The 23,455-nt window shown below is 37.0% G+C and overlaps 4 protein-coding genes and 1 long non-coding RNA gene across 6 annotated transcripts; 2 read left to right on the top strand and 3 right to left on the bottom strand.

Moving 5' to 3' along the window:
• Positions 1–3,449: 3,449 nt before the first annotated feature.
• Positions 3,450–5,976, bottom strand: LOC104880878 (pentatricopeptide repeat-containing protein At1g03560, mitochondrial). The gene has a single exon (XM_010658973.3). The coding sequence runs from the start codon at positions 5,974–5,976 to the stop codon at positions 4,000–4,002; it is 1,977 nt and encodes a 658-aa protein (XP_010657275.1). The 3' UTR covers positions 3,450–3,999.
• A 494-nt stretch (positions 5,977–6,470) lies between these two features.
• LOC100258564 (uncharacterized) lies at positions 6,471–10,108 on the top strand. The gene is made up of 7 exons (XM_010658972.3): positions 6,471–6,914; positions 7,755–7,895; positions 7,991–8,104; positions 8,192–8,365; positions 8,793–8,908; positions 9,586–9,664; positions 9,770–10,108. The coding sequence occupies exons 1-7, from the start codon at positions 6,471–6,473 to the stop codon at positions 9,773–9,775; spliced, it is 1,074 nt and encodes a 357-aa protein (XP_010657274.1). The 3' UTR covers positions 9,776–10,108.
• Positions 10,109–10,435: 327 nt separating this feature from the next.
• On the top strand, positions 10,436–12,653 carry LOC104880877 (uncharacterized). Its single transcript, XR_786989.3, has 2 exons — positions 10,436–11,015; positions 12,382–12,653. It is a non-coding gene; the product is annotated as an uncharacterized LOC104880877 (long non-coding RNA).
• A 1,802-nt stretch (positions 12,654–14,455) lies between these two features.
• LOC100241457 (putative cell wall protein) lies at positions 14,456–15,365 on the bottom strand. The gene has a single exon (XM_010658967.3). It carries the CDS (start codon positions 14,972–14,974, stop codon positions 14,606–14,608), a length of 369 nt encoding a protein of 122 aa, XP_010657269.1. The 5' UTR covers positions 14,975–15,365; the 3' UTR covers positions 14,456–14,605.
• Positions 15,366–16,517: 1,152 nt separating this feature from the next.
• Positions 16,518–22,250, bottom strand: LOC100258592 (probable protein phosphatase 2C 52-like). Of its 2 annotated transcripts, XM_059741372.1 has the most exons (7): positions 21,992–22,219; positions 21,669–21,879; positions 20,278–20,787; positions 19,846–20,193; positions 19,637–19,754; positions 19,328–19,551; positions 16,518–17,218 (listed from the first exon to the last, which is right to left on the bottom strand). In XM_059741372.1, the coding sequence occupies exons 3-7, from the start codon at positions 20,536–20,538 to the stop codon at positions 16,748–16,750; spliced, it is 1,422 nt and encodes a 473-aa protein (XP_059597355.1). In that variant the 5' UTR covers positions 20,539–20,787; positions 21,669–21,879; positions 21,992–22,219; the 3' UTR covers positions 16,518–16,747. The 2 variants fall into 2 exon arrangements, with proteins under 2 accessions (XP_059597355.1, XP_010657270.1); XM_010658968.3 differs by lacking the exon at positions 21,669–21,879 and having other exon boundaries at positions 21,992–22,250.
• Between the last annotated feature and the right edge of the window lie 1,205 nt (positions 22,251–23,455).

Genomic DNA, 23,455 nt, shown 5'->3' with positions numbered 1-23,455 from the left:
TATAAGGACAAATAATGGTACAGAATATACATCAGAAAAATTCAACAAATTATGTGAAGATGCAGGCACAGATCACCACACCATACACCCCACAACAAAATGGGGTAGTGGAAAGAAAAAATAGAACAATAATGGAGATGACAAGATGTCTTCTGCATGAGAAAAAACTGCCAAAAAGTTTCTAGGCTGAAGTTGCAAATACAAGAGTATTTTTGCTAAATAGACTACCATCAAAAGCATTGTAGAAACAAACACCTTTTGAGGTCCGGTTTGGTTATAAATCTATGCTAATGAATTTAAAGACCTTTATGTTCCTTAGGTGAAAAGAGACAAGCTAGATAAAAAGTCAGAACTAGGATTTTTCATTGGATACAACAATACCTCAAAAGCTTATAGAATCTACTTGCCACAAACTAGTAAAATTGTGGTAAGTAGAGATGTTAAGTTTTTGGAAATGGAGAAATGAAGCTGGAATAAGCAGAATCAACAGTATATTGATGAAGATGTTGATGAACTTCCAGTTAGAGGCTTCAGAACACTTTTTGATATTTATCAAAGGTGTAATATAGTTGTTCTTGAACTTGTAGGGTTTGTTGAGGCTGTTGAACATAAAAAATGGAGGGTTGCAATACAGAAGGAGTTAAATATGATTGATAAGAACAACACTTGAGAGTTACTAGATAGACCTTCACACAAAAAACCTATTGAGGTTAAGTAGGTTTACAGAACCAAACTCAACTCTGATGGTTCTGTAAACAAGCATAAAGCAAGGCTGGTTGTCAAAGGGTATGCACAAATGTTTGGTGTTAACTTTTCGGAAACCTTTGCACCAGTAGCTCGTTTGGATACAATCAGGATGTTGTTAGCTTTTGCAGCTCAAAGAAAATGGAAGATTTATCAACTAGATGCGAAGTCAACATTTTTGAATGGCTACCTGAAGGAAGAGATTTTTGTCGAGCAACCATAAGGTTTTGCTATCAAAGAAAAAGAAAAAAAAAGTATACCTCTTTAAGAAGGCCTTGTATGGGTTAAGATAAGCCCCTAGAGCCTGGTACAGCGGGATTGATACTCACCTACTAACTTTAGTCTTCCACAAGAGCTTGAGTGAATTTACACTCTACATTAAGAAGATTGAAGAAGATATATTAATTGTTTCTCTTGTATTAGGAAGTAATGCAGGGTTTGTGAACAAATTCAAGGCTGAAATGGAGCAGGTCTTTGAGATGACAGACCTGGGTGAGATGTCTTACTTCTTGGGAATGGAAGTACACTAGAAGCATAATGAGATTTTCATCTGCCAACAAAAATATGCAAAAGAAATTCAAAATGGAGGAATGCAAACCTACATCTACCCCTATGAGCCAAAAAGAGAAGTTTTGTAAGGAGGATGGTGTTGGAAAGGTATATGAAGGACTTTATCGAAGCATGATTGGATGCTTAATGTACTTGATTGCAACAAGACCAGATATAATACATGTTGTAAGTCTACTTTTGAGATACATGTATTGTGCTAGTGAAATTCATTTCCAGGCAACAAAGCGTGTGATAAGATATGTTTTAGGCACTATGGATTATGGCATTAAGTTCAGTCAAGTTCAAAGTTTCAATTTTCATGGATTTTCTGATAGTGATTGGGCTAGTTGTGTTGACGATACAAGAAGTACTTCAGGCTATTGTTTTAGCTTTGGTTCTGGTGTTTTTTTTTTCATGGAGTTCAAAGAAGCAAGAAGTAGTGGCTCAATCCACAACTAAGGCAGAGTATATTGTTGTTGTTGCAACTATAAATCAAGCCTTATGGCTTAGAAAGTTGCTGACGGATTTGGATATGAAGCAAGAAGTGAGTACACAAGTGTTTATAGACAACCAAGCCACTATATCCATTGCAAATGATCCATTTTTTCATGGTAAAACAAAGCACTTCAAGATTAAATTATATTTTCTTAGGGAAGTACAGAAAGAAGGAGATATACAGCTAGTCTACTGCAATATAGAAAGTCAGAATGCAGATATTTTGACTAAAGCTCTTCCTAGAATAAGATTTGAGTTTCTACAAGAAAGACTTGGAGTTTGCAGCTCCTAACTCAAGGAGGAGTGTTGAGAGTTATGCCTTAGTATCTGCTGAAAGAAAGGCTGCAATCATCAACTACATGCAGTTGAAGTCAACAAGATTACTAGAGTGTTGATGCTATTTTTATGTTTCTATCTTGTTGGTGCTATTTTTATGTTTTTGTTTTTAAGTCAAATTCTGATGCTATTTTGTAGGAGGTAGTTGTTTGTTCAACAAGTAGCTTGGTTTGCTGCTTTTTTTGAGGTCATATATGTTACAATATCATGTATAAATTCTACCTTATGATCCAATAAAAAAAAATGAGAGCAGTAGCAGCACAACTCTGTTCTCTGTTACTTGGTGTGTTAACCTGCCCTGCTACCAACACCTTTATTATTACTATTAGTCTTACCCTTGAATAGTTGACTCCTATGTACATGTAACAGCTTACTATATATCTGTTTAATTCCTACAAATGAGGTTTGTGATTAGGCTAGGAATCAGATCTGTAATGAAAATCAGAGAAAAAAACATTTTTTCCTTCACTGCATTCAACCACCTTAACAGAGTCTGGCAGCATGGAACTTTGGGGCTGAGTTGGTTTTATAAGTTGGGAACCAAAAGTAGAAGAGTAGGTTCTTAAGTTGATTTGAACCCGGCTTTTGAAGCTTACATGAAATTACAAGTTGCTGATTTATCATATATGGTTTAGTCCTTCATAATTTTTGTGATTGTCTTCAGCTATGAAGCATCATCGTGGCAAAAACTATGTTCATTTTTTTCACTCGAAAGAAGAAAAAAAATTAGGCTAATCCTTATAATCTCTCTGTGAGTGTGAGAGAGTGCGTGTGGGTTGTGCAGAGTTTTACATGGCAATCTAACAGATCTAATTCACACTTAAGTGATAACATTTGCCAAGGGTTTAGCTGATCCATGGAGCACATGATTTCGCACAATCCGGTTGAGAAGATGAAAAGGAATCTCATTCAAAAAAAAGCTTCGGCTTGCTCTTCTGGTAGACTGGTGGTGCCCTGAAATTTATAACCTGCTCCTAAATTGTGCCTCTTGAATCTAGAATATGAAACCCACCTGCAGCTTGGTTGTCTTCCAGATTCCACACAACACTCCATCAAAATTGAGATTGAAGTAGCCTCTTTAAGTGGACTCCAAACTAGAACTTTTGGAGACACTGAGATATTGCATGGATATATACTTCCAGAATCTTCCTGTGTAACCTGACATATTTTCACTAACATGACTCATATTAAATTGGATCTTATCAAAAATTCAAATGTCTCTTTTGTTCAAAGAGCAAAAAAAAATTTATTAAAGGAAAAAAGGCAGCACTGAGTACCTACCAAGGCATGATGCAGATATATGGGATACGCATGGAAAAAGAAAAGGTCAAAAATGCACCAGCAATCTTCAGTCTATTCCATAACAGAAACGGTACAATAAATAAGAGGTTTTCTTGTATACTCCAGATAAAATACAATAGAACCAGTTGGAAATCCATTCCTAAAATTATTGTCAAGTAAATACCAGTAATTAGCTGAAGCAAACTATTCCTTGGAAACTGATGGTACATCATGTTTACATTCAATATTGTCACATGGATATATCAAATGGCTCAAGTTGCAACTGCATTGAAATGTAGCTCAAGTTGCGTCTGCATTGAAATCTGTAGGTTCCAAGATCTTCTGCCCAGAACTTGATCAAACTTGTCCGACAACTAAGCTGATCAAAAGATAAGTGATAAACCTCGATGAGTGTTTACCATTTCAGGGTAGTTATGTTAGAACTTCTTCATAAGTGAATCACAAAGGGCAAGGATGAAGTGCAGGCGCCATCAGCCCTGAAGGTTATATGGAAAACAATATGAGTCTATCTTTAAAATGTATAGCCAAACCAAATTGATTCACTGATATTAGGCCCAAAAATCTGGCTGAAGACTAACTGTCAACAAGAACCCGGAACTTCACTCGCCTTTTAATGCTGCCCATTCTATCATATCCAATACCAATCTTACTGTGCATCAACTTCATGGCCAAATCGGCATTCCCTGCCTTCCTCAAGGCATTGATTAGAATAGTACGGACTCTTCCTGGCACTTCTCGACCCCTATCAACAATTCCATCAGCCAACTTACAAGCCTGCTCAGTACGGCCTGCTTTGCACAGCACATTGATCATGTCCTCAAAAGCTGTTTCTGGAATGACTCCCATTGGTGCTAGCTCATCCAAAATTTTACAGGCTCTAGCAACTTTGCCTGAAAGACAGAGCCCAACTGAAAGAGCTCTAAAAGAAGCTGTGGTTGGTGTGATACCCTTATCAATCATCAGATCCCACAATTTCAATGCCTCCTCATTTCTATGTTCCTTAAATAGTCCACTAATGAGTATTGTGTATGTATATACTGTCTGATCACAACCTTCCTTTTCCATTCTCTTAAAGAGCACTAATGCTTCTTCCATCTTCCCAGACTTAGCAAGGGCATCAATTAGTGCATTGTAGCAATATGAATCCTGCGGACACCCCCTCTCAACCATCTCTTCAAAAAATTTCTCAGCTTCATCCACTCGCCCAGCCTTACCAAGACCATCAATAAGACTGGAATAAAACATGGCATTGACTGCCACTTCATTGTCTTTACAAAATTCAAAATACTCTACAGCCTCATCCAGTCTCCCACTTTTGCACAGACCATTAACAATAACCCCATACGTAACATCATCAGGTTCAAACCCTTCACCCTTCATTCTCTCAAATAGATTTATTGCCTCATTCACATTCCCATTCTTTCCATATGCATCAATTAAAGCAGTATAAATAGCCACATTAGCCTTACAGCCTTTCTTATTCATATTTTCAAAAACAGAAGACCCTTCCACAGTTCTCCCATCTTTACAAAGCCCTCCAATCACTAAACTATATGCATGAGGTGGAATTTCCAATCCCCTCTCTTCCATCTCCTGGTAAAGATGCAAACAAGAATCAAAATTCCCTTCTGAATAACATGCTTGAATCAAAGTCAAATAAGTAATCTTATCAGGTTCCAAATTTCTCTTTTCCATATCTGTAAACTTCTCCATTGCTTTCTTGGTATTCCCTGCCTTACAATACCCTTTAATCATCGTATTATAGGAAACAACATCTGGTCCAATTTTCCCACATTCCATAACCTCAAAAACCCGCTCAGCTGATTCAATAAACATTGAATTCACTAACCCATTCAACAAAAAGTTAAAAGTATACAAACTTGGCTCAATTCCGCTCTCCTTCATTCTCCGCCACACCCATAACAATTCTTCCACCATTCCAAGAGCCCCAAAACTCCTAATCAAGGAATTTGCGGCAAAAACTGTCATCAAAAACCCTTTTTCTTTAAATTCACCAAATATACATCGAACCCTGTCAAAATCACTGGACAGGGACAAAACATCAATCAAAGACACATAGCACTCAATCTTGTGAATATAATTCTTCTGCTTACCGGCCCACCAAAAGAATCGAAATGCAATATCAGGTTTTCCCCGTATGGCATCTGACTTCAAGACAAATGCGACGAAGTTGGGCGATAATTTGATCAAGAACTTGCTACAATATGAGTCTAAATTAGACTCCATATTCACCGAACCATCGAGAAGCTTGAGAATTTGATTAACCCATGGAGAGGGTTGGGGTTGTGGGTTTGAAGCCAAATCGGAGAGATCGTACAAGGGTTCGACCCATTCTGGAGGGATAGGAGTAGTGAAGACCCATCTGGAATTGGAGCCAACAGTTGAGGTCGAGCCCAGTTTTGAGGCATGTGGTGGTGGGCGCAGATGTGGATGAAAGATGCCACTGTTGTACGGACATGGAGGTTGAGGGCTGTGAAAAGGAAGAAGAAGATGGGCTTGAGAGAAACGTTTGATTAGGGTTTTTCTCATTTGGAGGGTTTAAGGTCGGCTCTGAAAACTGCATCATTTTTAATTTTTCAAATCATTTTGTGGCGATTGGTATCCTGAAAAACGAAAAATAAACGATTCCATTTTCATGGAAGGATGGATTGTAGAGGAAGGTTTGATTGGGGTTTCTCTCATTTGGACGGTTTCATATCGGAGCGATAAAATTGAACCATTTTTTGTCACTTGGGAGACAAACGAAAATGAAATCATTCGATCTTCATGGGAAGCTCATAGACACAAGACTCACAGCTTCACAAAGGCCCAACCCCAATTCTTTCTTGGGATCGGTTAGGGGCCCAAGGGCCCAAGGGAATTAATAATAAAAGCCCGTTTACTCAAACACACTGGCCCAATTCTTAAATATATTTTTGAACAGAGGTAATGGTTTTGTAGTTGTATATAAGTTGATATGCCTGTTCCTCGTATTGCATCAATTCAGCGGAACTGGAACTGGAACCTTGGTGAGCTCACCAGCCATGGCGACTCTAAACACCATCACTGCCCATAGGCTTTTCCCACTCCCCAAATCCATTACAGAATCAAATAACTCATATACAGTTTGTATCTCTACCTCCTCTTCCCAACTCTTCCTCAACAAATCAAACCCATCACTGAATTCAACTTTCTCAAAGAAGAAGAGACTCAACTGGGTCATCAACGCAGTTGCAGAGGATCAAGACTTGGCTCCAGCACAGACAAGTGGTTCAAAAGTCCATCAAGATGAAGATTTGCCTCGCTCATCGCTTGATGGGTCTGAAGATTCTGAGGGTTTATCATCATCATCAGTTTCTTCTCAGGGAAAAGGAGATAACTATGAGTTTGATAGGTTGAGGAGTAAAACAATTAATGCTACAATTGTTCTAGCTGGTGGTACTCTTGCAATCACTAGATTGCTAACCATTGATCATGATTACTGGCATGTGAGTGAACCATAATTATCTTTATATATTGATTTAATCTATGTTTTGGGTTCTCTTTTGGTTGAGATTATTAGATGGGCATCCGCGATTGGTTGTTTTTGGTGATTTATCCTTATATACTGAAGGGTTTATCTCGGGTTTCTCTTTCATGAGTTTGAAAAAAAAAATTCTTTTTGTTTGATTTTGCTCCCCCTATGCTTGGCAGTTTTGAAGTGGGTATGTATTAATTTACTTTCGTTCTGCTCAGTGGCTGATCTTCAAGGATCATGTTCTTGTCCATGTGATGTAATTGTTGGATCATGCTAGATTTTGAGCTTAGTTTATGTTTTCCATGCTCATTATGAAGCATTAAACCAAGATTAATCCATTTACTTAATGAAGAAGATTTTCTTGGTAACTTTTTTTTCTTAGGCCTCTATGTTTTGCAGGAAAAATTTTCCAGGGTATTTTTCTCTGAGAAGAAAATAAAATTTGGTTTTTGTGGATTTCTTTGAAAGCAATTGAAGATGCATTATTAATTTTCTTCAAGCTGTAAAATACCCTTGGAGGTAAATGGAGCCTGAAAGAAAAGTGTCTTTTTTATCCTGAGAAAAATTTTCTGTGAACTATTTTCCATTATATTACAAACTTCAGGGTGAAGTGATGGATAGGATACACCTAATATGATGAAAAATTTCTCCCAACCATCTTCAGAATCTGTACTGTCAAAAAAGTGCAACAGATAAAAACCAAGGAGTTAGGATGAGTTCCTTGGTCATTTTGATTTGCAAAAATCAAAATTTGTTTCTAGTTATTGGATTTTATATCCCAGGACTAATTTCTTATCTTCTTATTTCACAGGGGTGGACTCTATACGAGGTATTGAGGTATGCGCCCGAGCACAATTGGGTTGCCTACGAAGAAGCTCTGAAGACGAATCCTGTTTTAGCCAAAATGGCAATAAGTGGAGCTGTCTACTCAATTGGGGATTGGATTGCACAAGTATGTGTGTTTTTCAAAGAGTTCATTTTCAATGATTCATCTTGGTGACCAACTTAGTTTGTTGATTCTTTAGTTATGTCTGACTGAATTTGCAGTGCTACGAAGGAAAACCTCTTTTTGAGTTTGATCTTACACGTATGCTCAGATCAGGCCTTGTTGGATTTTCTCTCCACGGGTCCCTTTCTCATTATTATTACCAGTTCTGTGAGGTTGTAATTGTGGTTCATATCATTTTCCTTTTAAACTTATTTTTTGTTTTTTTATGTGTGGCTGAAACCATTTACTTATTCATTCAGGCTCTTTTCCCTTCCAAGGATTGGTGGGTGGTCCCTGCTAAAGTTGTCGTTGACCAAACTGTGTGGGCGGCCATATGGAACAGCATCTACTATGTGGCTTTGGGATTCTTGCGGCGGGAATCACCGGCCAATATTTATGGTGAAGTGAAATCAACATTTTGGCCGATGTTGACTGTGAGAAACTCTCTTACACTCCCCTTGCTAGCTTTTAGTCCTTTAATTCCTTTAGATAACATTTTGTTGACCATACTTGTGTTGTAGTTTGTGAAATTTCTATCTGTTGTCTTCTTGAAACAAATAAAAGTACCAACTTAGCAGAACATGTCTCAATCCCTTACTCTATTGTTTCTCTTCTGTTTTTACTGGTGATCTTGCAATAGCCTTCAAAGTTGAAAACTGAGTAACAGGCTTGAACCCATACCTCGGTTCTTTTCAAAGCTTCCTGCTTTTCAGTGTGTATGTTCAAGTTTTGATCCAATGAGGCAACATCTGGAGACCACACATGCTGAAAATTAGAGTGAAATTTGGAACAGAATTTTATTCATCGAGTTTTGGTTTTTGTGCAAACTCTGAGGTAGTTTCATTCTGATTTGCTTTACAGGCAGGGTGGAAGCTTTGGCCGTTTGCTCATCTGATAACCTATGGTGTGATTCCAGTGGAGCAAAGGCTTCTCTGGGTCGACTGTGTGGAGCTCATTTGGGTTACCATACTGTCCACGTAAGTATCCAATCTACCTCATTCTATGTCAAGAATCCCCCCGATTGTTGCTAAGAATACATTAGAAAATAAGAAAATTTTAGCTAACCTACAAACTAATTGATGTTGGATTTGGGAAGCTATTAGTAAAATTCCATGTTTACTTTCCACCCATTTGTTCAGTCACTTATAGAGCATGAAGAGAATATGCAGAAATTGCAGAAATTGCACAAATACGAACACATTCCATGAAAGCACACCTACATCCATTCACTTACTGACATTCACTCAATTGGATGAAAAAAACCCTCCTTAGCACATTTCCTTTGGTCATATGGTGGTCTACATAAGAGTAAAGTACATAGCTGAAACATGGTTACACCGGCCCTGTGTCTCTTCTATTATATTATGTAAAAATTGTAGGAATCCATCAATTTAGTGTGTTCTGCCTGGTTGTCGTATGGAATCACCATCCTTTCAACACCTGAAAATCAAATGGGAGACTCCCACATATGACATCCTCTAAACAAACCAAACCAGGCAGCAGGAAATGGTGTACAATAAATTGATGGATTCCTACAATTTTTACCTAACATGATAGAAGATCCCATTACTAAACTTGGTGATTATCAGATGCTGAAGGATAAAAACTCTTTCAATTGAGTTATTTCAATAACCCCACTCCCTTCTCCCTGCAGTTACTCAAATGAGAAGTCAGAAGCAAGAATAACAGAGGCTACACAGGAAGCAAATTCCAGGTCATCGAACAATGCAGAGGTAAGCCCGGTTTCTGAGTTCCGCAAACAGCACCACCAAGCTCTCTCAATAGAGCATCATGCATCATGAATACTAAGTAGTTGCATTCTTGTTGTCTTTCATCAGGACTGATGACCGGGAAACTGGATTTGCTAAGACAAGAATGACTCAATCTTATGCTGTCAGCCAATGGTAAATGAAAATGGGATTGAACCTAGACCAGAAGCTTGATGCTGACACCATGGGCCAAACTACTCATAGTTCTGGGCTAGCCCCTGCTACATTCTTTTATCATCATACATATTCTTTAGTCTTCTGTTTCTTTGAACCCAATATTATTGTCATCAATTCTGTAACATGGTGTGCATATTTTTCTTCATACCTATGCTATATTTATTCAAACCATTGTTGAACTGATGTGCAATGTAAGTCTAGGGTTTCAATAAGAACAGTGCTATTGTCACAGATGATGATTGATATGATCATGTTTCTTTCTTTGAAAATAAATACAGATGCACCAAATGTTTTACCAATAAAAGTGTTTTAATCAGAATTATTCTTAAACAGTTCTAAAACTATCTTGTAAGGAACAAAGTATTAGGGGTGTAAGTAAAATCTAAAAAATAAAAATAATAATAATCCAAATCAATCAAAATCGGTCATATTAGTTTGGTTTTCAATAACTCAATTTGAGAATTTTGAATTGGTTTGGTTTCGGTTTCTTTTAATCTATAAAAGTCCAAACTAAATTAATATTCTACAAAAATCGATCAAATCATACCTTTTTACATCGTGGGCTCGGCCCAGAGGGCTGTGGGCTTGGGTTCAATATTGAGCCCAAGAAGGTATTCAACAGAACGAAGAGAGTCCAGCAAGGGCACTCACACGCAAATTGAACTACAATTTGGCCCAAAATGCTAGGCTTCTTGGGCTATGAGGCCTGGCTTTTTTGGGCCATAAAGATGGTTGGCCCAAATTTATAGAATTGGTTGGGCTAGAATGACCCTAACCCTATTAGGATCACCTGCAACACGCGTGAAAATGCAACGGAGACAACGAGCGCGGGAGTCAAACTGCCATCCAGAGAAACAACAACCCATCAATAAATTATCGAGTGATTGGGAAGGAAAAAAAAAAACCAGATCTGCATATCTTATTCCCTGAAAACCCAGCAATTTGATCATCTGAAATTTTTTGATAATATATATATAATGGCAAAACTTGAACCACTTGATCAGGAACCAAGCAAGAAGAAGAAGGCCAACCATGGTTCCAACAACTTGTTTGTTTTCATTGATTATCTCTTCCTCCTCATATTCCTCGGCTTCCTCACTTTCGTACTCTTCAAGATCATTTCTGCCATTTGAATGAGGTACACTTGTTGAATCAAACTTACTTCGTTAATATGTGGGTAGATTTTTCTGATTAATTTTTATGGACCCAACTGAGATCCTGTCTTTGTATTAATTTATTTTTGTGGGGTGTGATGACTGTTAGGAATAGAGTGAGAAAAAAGAAGAAATTATCTACGATTGTTTCCATTTTTTATGAAGTTGAAAAGTTTAGTCCTCGAGTATCTGACCGCCCATGTCTTCATTGATTGCTGAGCGTTTTGTTCTACCAACCTCACTTTGTGTTACAGAGTTTAACAATGGGTTACCGAGATCATTCATGGAAGTTGAACCCTTGAGACTAATGGGTTGCCTGTTAACTGGACTGGTTGCAGGGCATTTCTGTATTTGAAGGTCAACTATTTGATTTTGTGCCTGTGTGTTATTGGTGATGGTTGGAGCATTAATTGTGATAGAACAGCCTTTGATTTAGTTAAGAGGGTAGCTCAAGCTGTTAAGATGATGTGATTGGGTTTGAGAGAGATGCGGAGCAGCATTTATATTTAGTTGAAAGTGAGAGAAGCGTTTGTTATGACACCAACAAACCTTGTCTTAGTCTTCTTGTAGATTATTTAGTTCATGTTTGCTAGGGAAAACAGCTTTTTGGAAGTGAGACGACTCATTCAATATGAGTTTATGCTCATTAAACCAGAGAAAATGACCTGCTTTAAGGCTGCCAAGATATATCATTGAACTTTCGCTATTATTAAGAAAAAGCGGCAACTTTTTGGGGATCTAATCAAAATACTTTAGTGTGGTAGGTAGCCAAATGTCATGACATATGGTTGTTTAAATGTGAAAGATATGTGGCTGGTGGCTTAGTTATTAGGTTCATTCATGGGACACCTAAGATTGTGGCTGCGTTAATTTGTTTGACTTGTGTGCTGGTTGATCATTTCATTTAGCCATTGTTGCCCAAGTAGCCCTCTAAAGATTCCCACATTAATCAATTCACATCATGTATATACCCTTGGATCAAATCTGCTGAATTGAGTAATTATTGGATGAATATATAACTTCTCTGCCTACACTGTAATCTTCATGTTGTTACTTCCTCATTCGATTGCTGGTCTTGTACCAAGGATGCAAACCCATTAAGGTTCAAAGGGATCAAGTGCTTAAAAATATATCAAAGCTTAACTTTAGAGGCTCAAATTCCTCCATGCTTACAGAGTTATACTATACATGACTGCTTGATCCTGAAGTCCCTTAAGGATTGACCAAAAATATGAATTCATGAGACATGAATTTACATTTCATTCCTCTCAATTGGACTGACAGCCACCAGTAATACTGTTCTCTTCATTTAATGTCGCTTTACTCAGGGAATATTTCTCCTTTTTGCAGGGCATTCTCTATGGCTTATCTATGTCTCCATGTTGGATTCAGCTCTGACCATTAAGGGCTTTGCTGTAATTGGCTTGGTCAGATTCACATTCCATAATTATAGATTCTTTGTCATATTCCTTTATATTCAGGAATCCCTTAATTTTAAGGTCTCAAGAACTAGATACTTATTGTTTACCCTCTCATATTATGAGTTCATATCCTATCTTATAAGTGGATAATCATCCTTTTATCACGTCAAGAAAATATACAAAATCTAATTCAAAGCTAAACACTATGTGGCTTATTGAGCTATAACCATTTAGGAATGCTGCTGTAAGAATGTGGAAATCCTTGGATATCGATATCTCCAAAGGTTAAATTTTTGAATTTATTTTGGTGATTTTATGTTGGATTGTTGGACATGGCATTTGCATGAGATAAAATTTTTACCACCTTTTATTTAATTGAAGAATAGCAGGAGTAGTTAAGAAGATGGCCATGGATGTTGAAGGCAGCAGCAAACTGCACCTAAACATGATATCCTAAAAGAACATTTGAGGGAAATAATTGACTTGATGATCTGCTATTGAGTAAATGAATTGACTTTTCGGGATTTAATACACGCATTTAAGTGATTTCTTGTCATCAGCTATGGAGAAAATGACTTAGGGACATCATAATCTATTTTTGTGTCATTAGAATTGATAACAATGGATTTTGTGAGACCAAACTCTTTATTTGTTTAGCTGGACAACAACCATACCGCAGGTTTCTTTGAATGTGAAGACAAGTCTTGTTGGTGGTTAATGGTTTAGCCATCTTCTTCTTTGTTGGCACATTAATTGTATTCAATAGTTTGATTTTCTTATCTCATCTTTGGACCTAGATGTGAACTTTTGTAGTAAATCAATGGCATTGGTTTTAGTCAGCCCCTACAAACTAATTATCCCCTTGGTCATTTGGACATCTAACATATCAAGTCAGTTAATTGCGCTTTACTTAGGGTTTGTTATGTGACCAATACTTTTACAATGTTCAGATAAAGTTTTTCTATTATCACAAACTTGTTTCAAAGCATGGGATTTTTTGTGACTCACTCAATTTTTGGATTTCCTTTCGTTTCTATTCTATTCTTTTCTTTTTCTTTTTTATTTTGGTGTCTCATTCAATTCCAATGCCTTTAAGGGGGTATTTGGTACACAAAAATAGGGAATGGAAATGAATATTTTGTTTCCATTCCTATTTTTTGGTGAATGGAAATAAATTTGGTAATTCCATTTCTAGTGTTTGGACGAATGATTGGAATGATTATTTGTTTTTATTCTAATGTTTGGTAAGAATCGGAATGAGAATGAAAAAGAAATAAATTGATAATAATACCCTTACACATGGTTTAAAATTTTTTTTTTTTTTCATTTTTTTTTTTTTAAAATTGAGATTTTTTTTTTTTTTTTTGTTACTAAATTATAAGAGAAAAATAGTTTTTTTATGGGATGAAAAGGCATCAAGGCTTGATGAATGAAATCCAAGGATAAAATAATAATTTTAGACTATTTTATATTTTCTTATGGGATGAATGAATGAGAATACCACCTACTTGCGATTAATTGAAATCCCACTTATAAGTAGGATTTGATTTCTGTCAGAATCATATTTGATTTCATTCTTACTTTCATAAAATTTATCCAAACATAGGAATAAGGGAGGGAAAGAATGAGATGTCTATTCCCACTCCTCATTCCCACGTACCAAACACCCCCCTAAATTTACCCTTTTTTGGGTTCTCAAAATGGAATGGTAGCCACTCTTGAATGCATACCCTTGTAGATGTGTTTGATATTCATGATTGCTTGTATTTGTGTTATTTAGTCCCTGGCTTGGATAAAACCTTAAATGCAACTACTGGCAGTGAAATCTTTGGAAGTCAGAGGTTTGGAGATCAGGTTTCTTTATTCTTGCAGTAAATTCAAACTGGGTTTTTGTTTGTCACTCACTTGAATGCTGCACACACATTTATTATTGTTCAGGTAAATGCAGGGGCTAAGTACCCAAAAATAGCTATAGGGTTGTAGAGCACCGGTGCTATAACATATTGAAACAAACCCATCTCTTATTCATAAGAATAATTATTCTACAAACATCTTCAGGAAACAGCAAAGAAAGACAATTCAAAGACTAGAAACACATACGTCTAGGCACTACACTTAACACCTTGAAACCAAACCAGAAATGCTAAACAAATTCAAGGACGAGATGCTGTAGGAACACCACCTCCACCAGCAGGGTTGGGGATCTCAACACCAGGGTTTGGGACAAATGTATCATCACCACCTGGAATGTAACTGCCGGTTCCACCAGTGGAACCGTCGCTCCCACTCGAACCGCTAGGGATGCTGCCATCATAGGGAGTGTAAGATCCATACCCTGGCACCATCACCCTCCCAAGGCCTGGAATAAGCAGACTACCATCAGGTTCAATGAACCACTCAGGCTGCTTCTTGTCAACCTTCTTGGAGTCATTTGGAACTTCACGTGCTGCAATGGCTTGCCCGAGGAGGACATTGAAGATGACAAGGAGGGCAATGAGAGAGGCTTGCAAGCTGTGGGCCATTGGTAGAGAACTCTTTGAGAAAGAAAGAGATACTGGTGTTGGTGATGGAGAAGCAAGAAGACAGCAGCTCTTCTTATAGTTTAGGTTGTGTCTTGAGTTGGGTGACTTTGTGGCGGTGAGTTATGAGAGTTTTCCTCTTGTAGAGGGCATAGATGGTGGAGATCCATAGTCATGGTTTTACACAAATACATGATTGAGTGGTGCACCATTCGTCCTGGTTGATGTAGTTGGAGGGCTTTTGGCATTATTTATGTCATCTCACCTTCACCAACTGCTTGCTCGGCTCATAAATACATCCTGGGGCCTGGACATGGCCAAAATACATATTTTTGTACCTGCATTTGTTTGATGTACTTGGCTTGAGTCCATTTTATTTGTCTATGTTCATCTTCATTTTGTTCCCTCTCTCTGTATTCAGCCCTCCGTATGTGAACTGCAGGTTGAACCAGTAAGTAAATAAATCATGGGTCCTCAACTTGGGTGTTGCAGCTGAAACCATTAGGGTATTTTTGCATGGACCACCCATGGCAGGCTCCTTGTAGGATGACCATACAGAATTTTATGACAATGCCATAACAAGATGAGCTCTTTCTATAACATGTGCATCCATTGATGAGAATGAGACAATGCAAAGACCTTTAGCATTTCATATCCATGCAGGGGGCGGGTTTATATACACAGATGTTGTATGTTTTTGGTTTTTCTTTTCCCTTTAGGACCCCTCATTTGGGGGAAACATTATATGGAATTGAATGAATCCAAAGTTTAGGATGTGTTTGGTTCTATTTTCAGAGGTGTATTCCATTTTGGAGCAAAGAAAATGATCTGGAAAGTTCTTTTCCATGGTCTCCTACTAAAATTTTTTGGCAGGAGGGCTCTATTTTACCTCACCAGTGTGTCAAAATTCACACACATGAAACATCCCCTGGACTTCCTCATTATTTTTTTTTTTTCATCCTATTTGGTGGAAGTGGAAGTTGGGGATTGGGTTTGGGGACTGAAGATCCCTCCTAAGGACATTCATTTACTTCTCTGGATACATATGTGAACTTGTCCCCATTCGTACTACCATTCCACTAGGACAAGGTCTCTCATTGGTATTATAAAGTCCTGGACCAGAGAACTCCACCTCTGCATTTTTGCTGCCTAAGGCTTTCTTTTATCGTTATCATCCCCACCAAACTCTAACCAGCTGCATTTACTCCAGGAGTATTTTGTCCAAGTTTCCTCAAGAGAATGGTTACATTCACCTACTCTCGGGTTTGAAATCCCTGTATTTGCAAAGACTTGCTCCCTCCTCTATGGTAAAATCGCCTGTAAATAATCTCTTAGGATACAGTTCTACATTGAGATATGGAATTAATTTTGATATCATTTATAGCAACTCACTCTTATATAAATATTACTCATTATTACTCATTCTAAGTTCAATATAAGCTACATATGCAGTATCAAAACTTTTATCTAGGATATCGCAAATACCATATGCTAAGCTCTATCATGCATTATACTATATGAATGCACCCAAACTGACACATCAAAGTAGAACCAAGAGTTGTATTGACATTGATTCAATTCAATTTCCTTCATGAAAGCTGTCCTGCGTTTTTCTGCAATACCAACAAAATGAAAGGCCAGAAGGCAAAAGGGTTCCTGCACAAACCCTCATGATGATGGAATCAAGCCAAGACTATATTTCTTGGTTTTGTGAGCCACTAAGGGCCAGATATTACAACAACGCCAATCCCATTCCATTAACCAGAAACAAAAAAATTAGGAGTTTGGCCTCTCTTCTGAAAATCTTGGAAGTTGAACAAGCGAGTTAACTCGAGTGACACCCTCCAAACCCAACCAGTTCTGATCTTCTGCCATTACCGTTTCTTCGTGACCTTCAATCTCAATCGGTATTCTTCTGAAAGAATCATTTTCTTCTGATGATCTAACAGTAAAATTCCTCTGCAAAGATGGCTCAGAGTTCTGGCCATCATCTGATTCCATTGCATTACCAGAATGGTTGCTTTGGAGGGTGGCCGTAGAAAAACCTTGTTCCTCGTAATCAGATTCAGAGTCCATTTTCCCATCCAAAAATAAGCAAACCACCGCACAGTCATCCATCTTTGAAGTTGGGTATTTGAGTTTCCATTCACGAGCAGCTGAGTCCACCAGGATCCTCGCAGCAGATGAACGGGTTGGAGCTGAGGACACTATCTCAACCACTTCTTCATTGCTCAAAACATCCCAGACCTGTAATGCAAATATGCTAGAAATGCTCAGCCGCGAAGAAAAATAGACAGTTATCTTAAAGCTTGCACCCCTTCAGGAAATTCAATTTCTCAAAAGATGCCACCTTGAAAAGAACCTAAACATTTTGCAATCCTTCTTTCATTTGAATTGCAAAATTATTTGAGAAAGAAAAAAAAAACAAAGAATTCACCAGAAAAATCCAATAATAGGCTAGCAAGAAAAAGTAATGCATGTTAAGATACTAAGGAGAATAAGTGGGTGATCCCATAATATTATTTGCATCTGCAGAATATTAAGTAATTACTGAAATATGTGGAACTATTCATGTGTTTGATGTGTTTGGCAAAAAGATTGGGATAAATCTACAAAATTTCAGAATAATTCAAGAGATTTTGTTAAAATTGCAAAAATCACCTGCTAAATTCCCACATAGCCACCAGTTTTACTTGGGAACTGCAAAAATAATACATACATGACCATGGTAAATAAAATGTAACAGTTTTAAGAATGAATCACTTGTATTGTTTCTTCTCCATTCCATAACTTCTGTCCAACCCAGTTGTACTTGCAGTTGCTTAGTTTTACCATCAGTGGCAGTTGCAGTCCCTTAATGTGTGGTCATTAATCATAAATTGGGTAACAATGAGATAGAACATTCAACTTACTTTGGTTTCTGTAGGGTAAGAGGCATGAGTACTCAAGACGGGGGACATGATACAGAATTTTGGAACCAGTCAATAGTTTGGTACACTCTGGGTGGTTAGCCTTTATGACACCGGATTAAGATTCAAATCCAGATCTTTGAAGCCTGGCTGAAGTGATGAAAAGTTGGGGAGGTTCTAGGTTACATGTCAGAAAAAAAAAAAATTGAATCTGATTATGATAATTCATTCTTTAACTGAACTGCAAAAAATTAAATTTCTTATATTCACAATCTGTTGTGTCAAGACATTGTTGACATTTGTTTCTTTCTTTTATCTATAATCTCAAGGGGTGACAATCGTACATATACAAATAATTTAGTGGGATATTAATTTGCTTCTATAAATGCCTTTTTTTATACAAGATATAAGGGCAACTATAGGCTAACCAGCCTGCAACTATAAGAATAACAGGCCTGTATCCATCCTCAAAGCAAAGTCAAAACCTGATGAAACACTAGAATGATGCATGTAATGATAATTGGGCTCCGAAATGGCATCTACCAACCTCAACACAACACATTTAACTCCTACCGTAATCCTAGATCAATCATAGAGATAATAACCTTTTAATTGTCTAATGTGGCTTTAAATGCAGTAAAATATACAACTAGAGACGCTGATAATGTTTTGAGATGTCAATTTTGTCCCAAAGTTTAACATGTATCTGTACTAAAAGCTAATGCATTAAATCCACATGCTATTGACACAACAGGGCAAGTGCTAATGAGGAATAACAAGTCCAACATCAATGCATTGGAGCCAAAGTTAAGTGACATATATATCCTTGAAGAAGTTTGATCTACAGCATAAATCACCAAATTGATTTATTACGATGACATGTAAAGATATAGAGAGAACCAAAGCATCAAACTATGCACTTGCAACTTGGCATCACTACACAGATGCAACTTTAGTAGTTTCAGCATAATGCAGAATGGGTTGCTTTCATTTACCTATTTGTTTATTTTGGCTCAAGGAAATATGACAAACTTTATCCCAGAATTATTGCAACTGTTATTGTTGGGGCACAAGCCCTACATAAAGGCCCATCAACCTCATCCTTTGTGACAGTTGATATGCCATGAAGAAAAGATCGTTTATAATTTTGTTCATTGTTTGTTGGTTTTCCATTTGTCATGTCACATGTTAAACGAAATTTCCCTACTCTCATTTTATTGTAAGATCGCAGTCATATTACTATTATTGTTATTTTGTATTCTTTACTTGCAGGTCTCTGATTTTGACCAGGTCCAAAGGCATTGTTAAAAGATGCTAAGGATCCTCAATTTTCAAATCAGCAATGCAGATCTTCAGCAAAATCAAATTTCAGCTATTACTAGCCAATGAAATTTACAAAATAGAGGAAAGTCGAAACAGAATCCAGCCACAGAGGTGAAAGACATACCCCATCAGAAGCAAGAACAATGAACTGATCCCTATCTGTAAGCATTCGGTGAGAGAATTCTGGTATAGAGATGACCCCATACTCCTTCAAACAAAAATCCCCAAATGCTCGAGCCATGGCTAATCCAGGGGCATCATCAAAAGGTAGCCAAACTCTAGGCACTTCAGGCTCATCTTGCAATGCAAAGACCCTACCTTTACATCGTTTAATCCTCTCAGCTTCCCCTGTGAAAAAAGATACATTGCAACAACAAAATTAGAATAATCCAAAAGGCATGCAGCTGTAAATTTGATAGCGAATAAGACATACTGGGTAAATCAGGTTTTAGATCAACTGTCAACTGGATTGCCACCATGGAATCACTGCTGTCCTTGGATCCCAAGATTGCTCGTGAATCCCCAATATATCCCATGAAAAGATTTGAACCCTTGACATCAAAAATTTAATAAATGAAAAGAGGAAAAAACAAAAAAAAAAAAAAGGTCGAAGAAGCAGAGGAGTGTGGGTTCCTTCTGTACCTGTCTCACTATAGTAACAGCGGTGCTACCACTGCAGAAGCAATCCAAGTTAGGATGGGACCTTAATTCTTTGTCCATGGCTTTGTATGACTTGAGGAAAGCTTCTCTCCATAGACAGTCCAGTTTATCCTCGGTTGAGCTGTCCTTTTCAGAATCTCCACCATCCAGCTTCTTCAAATCTGATTTGAAACAAGCAGTGCTGGACCCGTTTTGCCTTGACTGATAAGAATGCAAGAATGACAGTAGCTTTAATGGCAAAGCATCCCTCACTTTGCGGGCAACAAGATGACCATGTGGACCATGACCGTCAAAAACACCACAAAAAGTCACATCGTCCGACATAAAATCCTGCGAAGATTTAAAAAACGCAACTAAGAAATTAAACCCCAAACACAAGTAATTGTGCTCTCAATTTAAAACTACAGAACTTACTTCCCACACAATCATGGCATCCTGGTTTATGCCCTTCCGGCCCTGCTGAGTAAATATGCAGGAAGCTCGGCTCTTCCCATTCGTGAAAATTCGGTTGGGGATTGAGGGCAAATGTTGCAATGTATTGACATGGTCTGCAAATGTTTTCTTAGTTCTCTTTCGCCTACAAATCCCAATCCCCATACAAGATGGAGAAACTCTCTTTCCATTGCCCCTGCTACTACAAGTACTCCGACTGCTAGTTGACACACAACCTCCCATCTTCTCAACCCCACAACGAATACATCTGATGAAAACAGGAACAAGGTTCCTCCTTGTGCCAGAACAGATCTCACTTGAAATTCCCAAAATTAGTTGAAATGGTCAACCGAACAAAAGATAATTCAAACACCAAAGATTCTCACACATCAAACCATGGGAAGTCTGGACCTTAATATAGAAAAACAATGGCACAACTAGGGTCTTTTTATCATAGTCAAATGCGGATCTGTTGGAGCACAATCAAACCAGCTGAAGAAAACGAGAAGACATTAATTAATTGAATTGTTTATCCTAAAGTCTCATAGAAGACAGAAACGGCTGCACGGAAGAAAACCCAACAAATCAAACAAAATGCAAATTTTAAAATATCTCCCATGTGAACCAGGAATAGGATATACGCAACATTGTCTTGAATACTTGTCCTACAGGAATCTTATGTATCAAAATCAAATGGTGAGCTTTCATGAAATTATATGCACAAGTCACTACTTAAAAACTAAAACCAGTAAAGACAGAACAGCAGCAAAATCTGGAACATATAATCCGAGAACAGATTGGAATATTAAAAAGACATCTAGCTTTCATTCATATGAGTCACCATGAAAATTTCCATTTTTTCTTTAATTTTCAACAAACCCATTTTCATCCATCCATGTACAAACAAACTCAGAGCAAGGAATCTCAAATTACAGTGTGATACGCATCCTCCTAAACAAGCATACACCCGTGACTCATTATGCTTAAAGAATGAGAATGTTCCAAGTAATTTTTAAGAATTTTTCCTGTTCTTCTCAAAATCACAAAGGGATTTTGAAGAAGAAAACCCAAAGCTAAAATTTCAGTAACGCCTACACATACACCCAGACACCTCCTCAAGAAAGAAACCCACCCCCGGTTTTGGCAAGCAGAATCTTGTGAAGAGGTAGACGATTTCTCTGTACCAGTGTTTAATCATCAAAGATAAAACAAAAGCAAGAAAATATGAACAGTCTCTGTTCTGGGTTTTCAGCGGAAATCTCCGAAAGAGGAAAATAAATAAATGTATAGTTACTTCTATCAAAACTTATTAACAACAAAAAGGAAGAAAAAGAAAACAACCAACCAAGAGGAATAAATCAAGCAAATCTTACCCAAATTCCACGGAAAGATAAATAAGTGAAAACAGAGGAGGTAGTGATGGGCTTCAAGCTTCGTTTGGTTGCTCAGAAAGTGCAGAACAAAAAATAAAAAATAAAGGGAAAGACCCTAGAATTTTGAATCTTAAATTTTCCACTGTTCTGTGACCCGAGAAAACAAGAACCCACCATTGGACTCCAAAAGAAAAGCAAAATCAAACCAGCCCTGATGCAAAAACTCAACACTTGAATCAATCATCACAGCAACCAACCATCAACAAAATTCAAACCCAGAAAAAAAAAATTAATAATAATCATCGACTTTTTCTTAGCATTACCTTTGGGTCTCCAGCAATCAGAGGGCGTGCAAGCAGTGGAGGAAAGAGAGAAAGAGTGAAAGAGAGAAAGAGAGATATTATGAAGGAGCCAGTGGTGCATTAATTGAGAAAGCAACAGAGAGAAAGTAGAGAGAGAGAGAGAAAGAGATGGCCGGCAGTTACTGTTGGTGGCCGTGCAACCCCGGCGAAATGATGAAACCACCACTCATCTCTCCCTTACTCACCACGCCCCCATTTTTATGGCGCGTTTGGAACATCTGAAAAATGAAATTTTTGGAAGACTTTAATTTAATTACAAAACAAATCATTACCAAAATAATTACTATTTGAAATTTGATTTCACCCACTTGTCCTATATTATTTATTTAAAATTCATAATTTTTGTATCAATAATTTACATCAACCGTGTTAAAACTTTAGGTTCTGTTTAGTAAATGTTTTTCAAAACACTTTGAAAACCAATTTTTGAAAATAATTTTTAAAATATGTTTAAAAACTTAAAACATTCTTACTCCATTTTATATGTTTTTAAAAATAACTTTAATATGTAATATTTTATTTTTAATTATTTTTCATATTTATATAATTATTTTTAAAAATAATTAAAAATTAATCTTTGAAAATACATTATTTTTTATTTTTAACAATAGAAAATTACTTTTCATTTTTGTCTATTTTTTAGTTGTAAAACTTAAACATGTTTTAAGAATAGTGTGATAATGATTTTAGGAAAATTTTTTCTTTTTGTTCTAAAAATTGTTTTTTATATTTTATAAATTTTAATTTATAATTTTCTTTTTTTAAGATTATTTTGAGACCCCACATTTTGATACCAAACAGCTTAAAAGACTTAAAATGAAGTCGTTAGGATTCAAAGACCATAATTGGAACCTTGAGAGCAGTTGATGGACCCATGTTTCCATGTGAATCAATCACCTCACTCTTGTACGGATGAGTCATGCCCTCAATAATCAATCCCATGCATCTTACAATTTGTAAAAACATATCTACATTCAAATTAGGCTTCATTTGAATCAAAATCAAGAGAAAATAAAATATTAAAAATATTTTTTAAAAATTATATTTAATAAATTATTATATATTTACTCAAATTTATTTTCAAATAATTTTTAATGATATAAAATAAATTCATATTTTTATAATTTAAAAATGTCCTAATTTTTAAATGGGTCCATGACTCCCTGCCCACGAGAGTGAAAATGTGAGACAAGTTTACCCTAATAAAAGTCAAAATTTACCCCAAAAAAATGTGAAGATTCAAAAGGACGGAGACGGAGAGGAAGAGGGGTGTGAAGGAAACGCGCTGGTAAAGAAGGTGGAAGAGGGGATTAACCGAGGAAATAAAAGCACGCCAAACTGACAAAACATTGTGGGGCCACGTGACGTGGCACTAAACAATTAAATGTGAGCCCACCATCCCTCCTCTTAAAAGTTGCAACTTCA

Source organism: Vitis vinifera, chromosome 12 (assembly GCF_030704535.1).
Source record: "Vitis vinifera cultivar Pinot Noir 40024 chromosome 12, ASM3070453v1".
Lineage (NCBI taxonomy): Eukaryota > Viridiplantae > Streptophyta > Magnoliopsida > Vitales > Vitaceae > Vitis > Vitis vinifera.
This window is presented reverse-complemented; position numbering and strand designations above follow the sequence as displayed.